Source organism: Ixodes scapularis, unplaced genomic scaffold (genome assembly GCF_016920785.2).
Source record: "Ixodes scapularis isolate PalLabHiFi unplaced genomic scaffold, ASM1692078v2 PGA_scaffold1__304_contigs__length_218370807, whole genome shotgun sequence".
Taxonomy (NCBI): Eukaryota; Metazoa; Arthropoda; class Arachnida; order Ixodida; family Ixodidae; genus Ixodes; species Ixodes scapularis.
The window spans coordinates 13,710,705-13,721,786 of record NW_024609846.1 but is presented as its reverse complement, the minus strand read 5'-3'; the positions used below and the strand labels follow the sequence as shown (position 1 = coordinate 13,721,786).

Sequence of the window (11,082 nt, the reverse complement as noted above, 5' to 3'; positions counted from 1 at the left end):
TTTGAATTTTTTTTTTTTAATTCAAAAATACTGAATTCCTAAGTTTCGAATTTTGAGGGTAATGTCCCGGCATCATTTTCAATCGTTTCGGATAATAAAAAAATTAATGATTTTGATGTGTCAGTGCCCCTTTAACTAAACGCCAAAAATCATGGGGACGCTTAGAAATGTTGCCTTCAACGTGGTTTCGATAAGATTTGTTTCCGAAGTTCTACAGAGTCTTAACAGTAGCTTTGCATATCTTGAACCTGGCATAAACTTCGTCGCAATTCGTAGGGCGGCCTGGACAATGTAAATGCAATTTCTTGCGCATGAAACGTTTCAGTTCGTGGGAAAACCAGGGGCCGGGGGGAGGAGAAGAGGTTATTTGTTGGGTCAATGAGCATCTTATTTTAGCATAAAGCTTTGCATTTTGTTCAGCACTTCCTCCGTTAAAGCGGCGACGGCTTCGTAGACGGAATCTAAGCGAAGCACGTCATCCCAAGCGCACGTAGCATAAAAACCGTAGAGGTCGAGATAAGAGCCATTGGCGTCATCGAACCTACATGTGTTTATCTTCTTGACAGGTACAACTTGCACTTCAAGATTAAGGGAAGATGAGACATGCCACACATCAACTGGAACGACTGGGCTACTAACACCAGTAACATTATAAGCTTCAAGATTAGTGGAAAACAACCGTCTAAATCATTACTCTAGTCATTTAGGGGAACCTCACCGCGATATAGATGATTGTAATTGAAAAAAAAAACTGATTGCTTTTTTGCCAGCTGGCGGCTAAGGAATCGCTACTCCACGAGTTACCAGGCACGTTGAAATTGCCGAGAAGAACGATATTAAAGTTAGTAGGGTCTAGTTTGTCCGACAAGGCATCAAAAACTTGCCCGAAATCTTGAAAATTGAGAGACGGCGGTAAATAATAATTACCGATTAGAAATGTTTCCAACCCTTCCGCTTTTACCTCAAGTCATACGCGTTCTTTGTAACTTTCAAGATCCAAGCGTCGAAGTGCAGTAATATTTTTACGTAGAGCTATCACTACACCCCACCATATATCTGAGCGGTAGCTTTATAGTTGCGGTCGCTACGAAAAGTGCAGTAGTTGCAAGAAAAGTATTCAGATCATGGGATATCGCACGTCAACATGGTATTTGAAATGCAAAACACACCATGATCTGGAAGCAGAGCCCCTTCGAAAAATTTGACGGTTTTTGTGCGGATATCTCTTACATTTTGATAGTAAACCGAGAACGTTTTGAGTGATTCACGTGGCCGCAATTTCGAGTTCGTCTGTTTTTAGTGTGCCCCAAAAATGACGAAAAAGACACCCCTCAAACCGAACTAATGGGTCGTTAATAAGATCGAACTTGTTTGCACTGACTAAGACATGAAATGATGAATATGAAGAAAACTTGCTTTTGAGCCTTGTACAGACGAGCACATCGTCCATCGCACGTCAGACACAAACTTCACGGCATCTTTTATGGATGTATCCGGGAGCAACCTTGGGACGAAGAGTGCTTTTCTGCGCAGGGCCCCGGGGAACGGTGGTCAGTCACGTTGACTTGCTGGCACCACTGCGAACTGCGGGCCTTTGTTGTTTACGAGCTGTAGTCCAGCCATCTTCGGACGCAGTTCGAGCAACAGAACTCAGACTCGCGTTGTCCAAACTCAAGGGAGCTGCAGAAGCGGGCTCGCCGGTAGCTGTTTGGGCCTCGTTGGCTGCCGTTGGGTTCTTGACGTTCGTCGGAAGAGCCGGGGGTGCTTCCTCAACCGCTTTCTCCGCTACACTCTTCGTCGCGTAGACGTAACTTTGCCAGGTTCGTCGAATCGTGCTTAGAGTGTCAAGCACCTTCGTATGGGTCACTTGGATTCAGGTGACATGAAATATTTTTTTCTCTGAATTTAGCGGGGAAATTGAATTTCTGGATTGGTTCTCACTTGACATTAAATTACTTCACGTTCCACATACTCTAATTTAGTCTATCAATTAAGCGAGACGAGCACGCTGGTCCTGTAGGCTTCTTCGTTTTTGTCCCTTCTCTTTTGTGCTATTTTAAATAGTGAATAGTAGTTACAAGATCGATATAGCTGTGTGCTTAATATACTGTTATACTATACGAGCGTTGCGGTATACAGTGCTGCAGTAGACCTTAATTCAAAATTAAGTTTGACTAACTCTAAGGAAAAATCCTTAAAGCGCACGCTAAATGCGTTTTTGTACCTAGGATATCTTTCCAGGTGGAAAGTTCGTGCAAGAATAATTTTAACCTTTAAGTTAGCAATAATCTTCAAGTACATAATTAACTTTTTGATTTGTGTGAATAGGGTATCCCTTCCCGCAGAAAATGTCAAGGCGGACGCATTTTTGACTCTTTTATCTGTAGAATTCTCGGAACCATGCCCATGTTCCCAGATATGTCACCAAATTTTCTACTTAATCTGAATTATTCAGCGCACGCCCCTAACCGCAACACATTCTCCGGTTTGACGGAAGTACTTGCGTATGATATTCCGTATGAAAACGGGGCGATGCTAATAACTGCTTCTCTCTAACTCAGTGGGCGAACAAAATTAATTATACACCAAGACCTAACTCAAACCTGAAAGGGTTTTTGAATTTTTCTTCGCAGTTTTGTCTGCCTATAATTAGCCGAATTTAGGGGAAAATGTGGAAAAGGATGCCCCTCAACGCAGGTTGGTTAGAAAATTCTACAACATGCAGTAAACTTGGAATACGGCCGCCTTGCTGCTTCCCATATAGGCATGTAATTTAAAAGGTGTAATTATATTTGTTTTGTGAATTACAAGGTTGTCGAACCCGATTATTCTTGCACTTTTTTTGCATAGCTCCGAGCATAAAGCACGCGCAATGATTGAATTCGCGTACATCTCAAATTTAAGAGCGCAGCTCTTAAGCGCCCGTTTGCGCCTTGAGCGGCGTCGGCGTCGGCGTAACCACGCACAACCCTCGTAACCCTCGTGAGGGTTACGAGGGTTACTCTTACAAGGGTTACCCTCTCGAGGATCACGAGGATAGCCTCGTAACCCTCGTGAGAGTAACCCTGGTAACCCTCGTAACTTTCACGAGGGTTACGACGGGTTAGTTACCCTCAAAAGGGTTACTTTCACGACGGTCACGAGGGTTACCCTCACGAGGGTCACGAGGGTTATGAGAGTTACCCTCACGAGGGTTATGAGAGTTAGCCTCACGAAGGTCACGAGAGTTACCTACACGAGGGTTACCAGAGTTACCCTCACAAGCGTTACTAGGGTTACCCTTACGAGGGCTCCCCTCACGAGGGTCACGGGGGTTATTTTCACGAGGCTCACGAGGGTTACCCTCACGAGGGTCACGATGGTTACCCTCACGAGGGTCACGAGGGCTGCCCCCTGAGGTCACGTGACCTCCATGATGTCACGTGACCCCATCAGGTCACGTGAACCTTGAGGTCAAGTGACCTCAGTGAGTCACCTGTCCCTCAGTACCCTTTCATCCTATCCCTCAGTACCCTTCCATCCTTTTCCGCAGGGGCTGCGCTCTAATCCGGCGTTACAGGAGTTGTAAACGGCTTTCAGTTTTTTTTTTTTTATTTCCTTTTTATTTTACCTGTAAAGCTTGATTTGGGACATCCTATATACGCTGCCGAATTCATTGTGAGAAAATTGCTCTCTGTCAAGATCTGTTGATCGAGCAAATTTTCCTGTGAATGTATGCTGGAAATAAGTTTGCGCATCGACAAAGAGCTGCGCAGAAAAAAAAATAGTGAGGAGATTTATCCCAAAGTACACATACGTCTACTTTTTCATATAAATCTCGTTATCCCATCACTTTCGTTTATATATGAAAACTCGAAAATTTACATCGTAAGGAAGTGTGCCTATTAAGAAATTTTGGCGTTGAAAACACTGAGCAAGAAGCGGGAACGATTAATGTGAAGCTTAGCATTACAGCGCCCACTTGAATTTAATGTACAAATTTATGTTTTAGCCTCGCCCTTTCCTGAGCAGCACTCTCCCATGAAAAGAAGTGTTTGGATGAAATAATGATGTAGAGCAATTTAGATGCGCTAAGCATGTTCACAAGCCCTGGCAGAGTAAGAAATTAGGGCGTGGCTCAATGTCCACGCTTCTGATTTTGCAATTGCTCCTTCTGAGTTCTTATCGAATAATACTGCAACCGCATTGGTTGTGAATCGATATTCAGATGATCGGGGCGCGACACGTTCTGCGTTTCTTATATTTGAATATAAAGTGTAATAGCGGAATATAATTGCTATAGTGGTACATGCAACTCCTCTGGCTTTAAATGCGTTGGCGCTTTGCGCCGTCAAGTATATCACACACAAGATCGCCAGTCGCCGTCTATTTATAACACAAATTTGAAGCAGTCAAAGATTTTCCACGTGCGGAAGTGGATCAACACTAACACTTTTTATTCATTTTTTGAATTGTGTTCTACAGACTCGTTTTAAGACGCATACAATTGTGCTACACATTGTATATGATCCTCGTATGTGGCGCATATATGTTTTCCCCCTTCGGTGTTGTTGCCAAGCTTCATGAAGGGCTTAATAAACGATGAAACGTAGTATGACACATCGATATGCATTCCTGGCCCCTTGGGATTATAGCAATCCTGATCTCCTCCTGAGTGAATACCAAAAAGGAACCACGTTCCATTATTTTCGTACACTAATGGTCCTCCGCTGTCTCCCTGGAAAGAGAACATATATATAATATAAGGAAAACTACCGAAGGTAATTAAATGGTGCTAAATTCGCGCCCTGCGACTACAGTAGCCGCTGGAAAAATGCGCTTTGCCTAAGGTCCCGGAACAATTTTCTTTTTCAGCGGCCACCAGTCCTATAAATTGGGCGAGTTGGCGAAAATAAAGTTTGGGTGAAAATAAAGTTATCTTGAAATAAAACATTAAATTGTTTCATGGATTATGATGCAAGAGAGGTCATTGCGCGCCATTAACACATTCTGTATGGTGAAGAAACCTCAACGTTGAACGTGCGATGTAATACTGAGTACCCTGCTTTAAACTCAGGATATATTTTTAAATCATGAATTTTAAATCCGAGCTTTTTTTTAATATTCGGGAACGTTGAGCCTCGTCGAGATCAAACATCGGCAGTTTCACAACGCCCCTATACAATTTATTTATACGGTAGTTGCCATCATAAATGGAGAAATTTCCTGCATAAGCAAAAACATGGTCCTACACAAGCAAAACATCGTTCAGGCCATTAAAAGGTGTTCACGTTTTAGGTGTAAGAATCTCTCGTTCTTGTCTTGCCATCCCTGTATTTCGTTTTATTTTTTCTTGTTGAAATATTTCTTTTGATTAGTCGTCCATGCCCGATACCTGAACAAAGTATAAAGCTGAGAGTAAACAAAACAGACAAATGAAGGAATACTTTTTTTAGCTCTCATGAATACAATGAGAGCAAGAGAAACTTTAGTTGTAGATTTGTAACCTTTCATGACCGAGTCACTTCTTTCTTAGAGCTGTTGCGGTCCCGTTATTGAATGCTAGCAACTTTATGGAGTATTACAGTAAACCTTCTGCCTGTCATAAAAAATTAAAAAAATCTGGCGAAATTGCTGCTGCTGACACGCTGATTCTCGAAGAAATGCGTCAGCATTTTGCACAGCGGGTTATATACGAAAGTGGGTCAAATGTGCAGGTGAATAAAACAAAAAGTGACAATGTTCCAAAGTCCAATAAAATTTCAAAAAGTTGTATGGTTATTTCGGTAAAAGGCAGGATTTATCCTTGGGATTGAAAAAAAAATGACCAACAGGTTACAGCATGTACTTGAACACAGAAGAAAGCAGCGTCAGTGCAAAGATGGCCACCCCATTGTCGACATGCACTGTGTTAGAGCAGCGATCTGTGATGCCTTTTTGAGTAGCGAAGTTGTTAAGCCAGCTGAAAGTCATCGCAGAATGAAAGGGCAAGACAGTGATTTGTTTTTGTCTCTGCGACAAAAGTACGAGTAAACCAGAAATTTTAAAAGCGGCGTAACTTCTGTGGAGTATTTCCCGCGACCGCGGGCCCGGCATACCGCGTTGTGACGAATCCAAACATTGCCGAAAGAACGATATTTTTGGCGTTCGCGGCAGTCCGGGATATGAAATTTGAATGTCTCACACACCCACCTTATTTGCCCTTACCTCGCCCCAAGTGACTTTCAGGTGTTCGGACGGCTCCCAGAAGCTATGGGAGGCAATCATTGCGGAAGCGATGAAAACAGCGGTGCGCGTGTGGCTAGTCACAACCATAACAATTTTCTCACAAATTATCCCTTGCACCTCCAAAGCGGTGGAACACGTGCATCGCACGTCATAAGGACCACGTCGAAAGGGAATATATGTATGAAATTTCTGTATCACCTCGTTTACCTTATAATAAATAATTCAGGTTTTCAGTTGAATCCCCCTCGTAGAGAGCATGGTGAATGCAGCCTCTCAGCACGTTTTTGCTCGGTGAAGATTGCCCAAAACCTTCTCCCTGGTGCAGGCAGATCAGGTAACCTAACGTGTGCATGAAGGGCGCGCGTGCCATGCGCGAAAAATTCCAGAGCCATTTCGTTGTTGTGCACACATGTTGTGTATACAGGGGCGACGACACCATGCGTTTACGGCCCGGTGACACGGTAACTGCGCGTCACGAACGTTGTGGCTGGCCGTCCTTGACGCCTCTCGAAATAAGCGGCCGGGGTGCGGGTGTGCGCTTTGAACGCCTTCGGAAGCCCCTCCCACCGGCAACGGAGACCGGCGGACCCGCACTTGCTGCGGTTCTTTCCGTCGGCCTACCACGCCGTTCTAGACGCTAATAGTCTTACCATGCCACCGGGCCGTAAGCTCACGGTGTCTTCACCCGTGTATGCTCCACATGTATGAGCAACAAAATGACTGTTGCTTTCTACCCATCGCCTGTCCCTCATACACACGCCAAGTGTCCTGATCTACTTGCACCATGGTGAAGAGGGGTTTTGGAAATGTTCCCCCCGCGGAACAGTGCTGAGAGGATAAATTCGCTGTGCTTAGTTATATTGGGTGTCCCAAGTCACCAGGCTCGATATAATATAGACCATAAAAATCGGCGCCTGAACGTAGCAGTCTAAGCTTTTCTTCAAAGCTGTATTTCACTTGTCGTTTCTTTTTTTTCTTGTCAAATTAGAAAGCGTAGTTCCTTTTTTGTAAAAAAAATAGGGCCGAGAAACTTGCTGGGTCAACGGCGGGCGGCAACGCAGACGACCAAGTCGGGTTGTAGGGTGCGTTTGGCGAACGATTTGACAGATGGTGTCGGGATCGAGCAGCGTCCGAAGTTGTAGCCGACCAGGGAAAGAAAGCAGACGACAGGCAGACGAAATCCGTTGGCAGAAAAAACGCCGTCGTTATGTAAACGCGTCTTTTTTTACTTTAAGTTTTGATTTTATTGTCCGCATTTATATATAAACCAAAATATATATTACAAAGTGATTATGTTCATTTTAACAAACCACAGTGGTCGCGAATAGTCTTGATTAAGAGGTAGCGCCATCTATCAATACGAGTGGAAAAACGCGACCAGCCACTTGACTTCGCCGTCTGCGTCGCCGCCGGCCGTACACCCTTGCAAGTTTCTTGAACTCATATCTCACAGAAAGGGCGCTACGCTTTGCAATTTTACAAGAGAAAAACCGACCTGGGAAGTACACCTTTGACGAAGAGTTTAGATTGCTATGTGCAGGCTTTGATTTTTGCGCTCCATTTTAGATCGAGCCGGCTGACTTGGGACACCTTATATATAACCGCTGCGCGAAATGCTGACGCATTTTTTTTAGAATTAGCGTGGTGGCAGCAGCGATTTTGGTCCTGGCCTCTCGAGATATTCACTCCGCTGTCATTTGTCCGCGCTCGCAGTAGGTGTTTCCTAACCAGGTTTGTCGGCCATTGGGGTTGTGGTGCCATCCGGTGGCGGCGTTGCGATTTTTAGACACGTGTGCTTCAAACCAGTGGAAGCTCGGCGCATATACCAGGGCACCAATGCTAACCCACTGATATAAAAAAACGGGGAGGGAAACACGAAAGGAGGGGCACAGAAAATGTCCCAAACTCAGCTAAAGATTTATTTATTCCAAGTCTTATATACGCTCCTTAAGATGTCGTCAACATTCCATTCTCAGGGTTAGCCATCATGTTCAATATAACCCCAGCACGACTAAACTCTATGTATTTTTTCATTGACCGGTGCTTATGTGTGTTTATGGTGGACATGTGAAACAGATAATTCTACTTACATGACATCCTCCTCCAGTGGAGCATAAAATATAGCCTGGAACCATTTTCTTAAGTTGTTTTTCGCAAGCAGTCTTGTTAATCAATGTAATATTTCTTTGTCTCAGTGTCAAAGGTATGCCGGATGTCACAGATATGACTAATTCGGAACTTGAGCTCCCTGTTTCTTCCATATCTTCGTATCCGGAGTAGTCGATTACCACAGTATCTAGGAAGATTTACAAAATTATTTGTTGTTCACACAGCAGAATTCCGGCGTATATCTCAGAGAGCTTATAGATCATCAGCTTATGGTACACTGCTCTACGGCGAAACGGTCTTTAACAACGGTCTAGATCGTGCAGGCCAAGAAAAATACGATTCTAAAAGGAATTTTACGGAACATTCAGTATAAACCTGCATCACGCGATCATGATCTTTTTAAGGCTTTGTGGATGCCAAATCTGCAATGTTTTTTTGTTTCGTTTTTTTAATCTGTCGTGCCTTGGCACTACTACAAGGTTGATTTTAAAAATATTCGTCCGAATATGAAATAATAGACCCTTCCCGAAGTTCAGTGTCATCTGGCGGCCCAAAGGGCAGTTTAACTTTTACAGTGCTAATGGCGGCAATGAACATCTAGTTTGCACTATTGTATCGGGAACCGTCACTTTCGCAAGTGAACGGCAGACGAGAACGTGCACTGAACTGTAAGTTCTTTTTCAACCTTTTTCAGTGTCGATGGCAAAAAGATGCAACCACTCAGAACGAAGCGCCAACTTTCATAGACGCCTTGATAAAGTTCTACACGTCAAGGGGCTTTAAACCGATTGTGTGCTCTAAAAGATTGTCTGAACCCGAGTTAGAAATAAACACTTACACGCAGCTCTTGAATTTAATTCCTCCTTCGCATCGTGCAAACGTCTCAAATGTATGTAGGCTTCGAACCAATCAGCTTAGGAGCATCTTCAACGTCTTCCTTCATCAGCAAACAGAAGGCCGTCATTGATATGGCAAATAAGTCACTTTCTCAGATTACGATAGTGATCAAAGTGGCCAGACTGAATTTCGGAAAGGGTCTATTAAAAAAAAATGAAAATTACTCGTCCCCGCTTGCTATACAGGCTATAATAAGAACATGCGGTCAATCTATGTGCCTCAAGTTCACCTCAAGAAAGGAAGCTCAGAAAACACTTTGACATTCTGATTTGACCGACGAACTCTTGTGATTGTTTCATAATTATTTTTAATTGCTACCATCTTCAAACAAGTAACTTTTTAGCTCATTTCTGCGTGAAGTTTTTTTTTTATTATTATTATATGTTGGTAAAAAGGGAACTCTTCTACATCCTCCGTGTCGCAAGAACTGGGCAACATTTTGTGTTACATTCAATGGTGAAGAGTCACACATGGTGCCTTCTGTTTTTTTTTATGACCTGACGTAAGGTTGTATTTTTTATCGGGTTCGTAGGACTCCAGTTGGAACTGCTGTAGAGACTTCGTTATAGTTCAGAATTTTGTTTAATCAAGAAATATATATATGTATGTATATAGATATATATAGATATATTTAATTTCATGCAAGAAGAGCTGGTTTTGCCGCACAAGGCTTTGATTCCTTGTGCGGCAAAAGCTGCACTCTTGTTAGATATGCTTATCATTCCCAAATGAACGTATTATTAATAATTATAATAATAATAATTATATATTTTATAAAGCAGATCACATTCCATATATAAAAAAAGCCGGTCCATCAAAGCCGGAAGCGGCTTGTGGGACTGAACCCGATATTAACGTAAGATGATACACATTAATTTGAAAATTTTTAGGCAGAAAAAGCAAAACCAAAAATAAAAGATAAAAAAATTTACCGGAAAAGAAAACTCCCTGCAAAAATAATAAATAATAATAATAATATTATTATTATATTTTTTTCGGTAAAAGTTTCAGTTATTAAAGGGGCACTCAAGTGGATTCTGAGATCGTCTATTTATTGTCATAACTCAATCTGCGGGCTCTAAGCATCCTAGAAATCCCAAAATTACATTCAAGGGCGGCCGATTTCCCTATTAAAAATCCAATCAAAGATCGCTGTTCTGCGCCTAGGCGCACGCCGTCAGGGGCGCTGTCGGACGGGAAGGCAGCAGGGAAGGCCGTGCGCCATCCAATCACGAGTGACGGCTTCCCGGCGGATTGATCCTTCGAACCGGCGGAGTGATCTTCCGAATGTGCGCGTATTTGATGGATTCTCGTTGGGACTCATTTTGTTTACTTCGGGTCTTGCGTCGTGCGGAGATGGACCTGCCAAATCTAACACCGTTGGAGGTGGAAATTCTTCGGCGGACGGCAGATATCAGCTCAATCTCCTACGACGCCACTCCTACGCGCGACGCCGATGCCTCGAACGCGACGGACTCGGACGGCAGTTCGCGATGCTCAATGTCGACACCGGAGGAAGACGACGAAACCGACGACGCAACCCAGCGGCTTGGGAACGCCAACTGGTAGGTGATGAGCTGTTTATTATACCTCTCATATGTATAGCTGATGCTGGTTTTCTGTTTTAAGGTGCCAATGCAGTTGCTGCGTGCCGATGGAAACCGTCGCAGAGTGTGTCTGCTGCCGTGACTTTCCCGGCCGCCGTTCGCAAGCAGCAGGGCCGGCAGAGCTGCGTGACAAGCCACCCGGATTTCGAGGGGCTGTGCCTCGATCCGGGTGTGCTACAGCTGGCCTTGTTGAACATGCGCCACTATGGTGAAAGAAACATGGGGGCAACCTCGAACGAGTGAGTACAACTTCGTGTTACCG

At 43.7% G+C, this 11,082-nt stretch overlaps 1 protein-coding gene across 1 annotated transcript in view; it reads right to left on the bottom strand.

Moving 5' to 3' along the window:
• Positions 1-4,471: 4,471 nt before the first annotated feature.
• Positions 4,472-11,082, bottom strand: part of LOC115329799 (chymotrypsinogen B-like) — a 48,534-nt gene continuing 41,923 nt past the window's right edge. The window contains exons 5-6 of the mRNA XM_040212046.1: positions 8,298-8,503; positions 4,472-4,717 (exon numbers count right to left, since the gene is read on the bottom strand). Of these exons, the coding sequence (XP_040067980.1) occupies positions 4,472-4,717; positions 8,298-8,503 (452 nt within the window). The remainder of the gene's footprint in view (positions 4,718-8,297; positions 8,504-11,082) is intronic.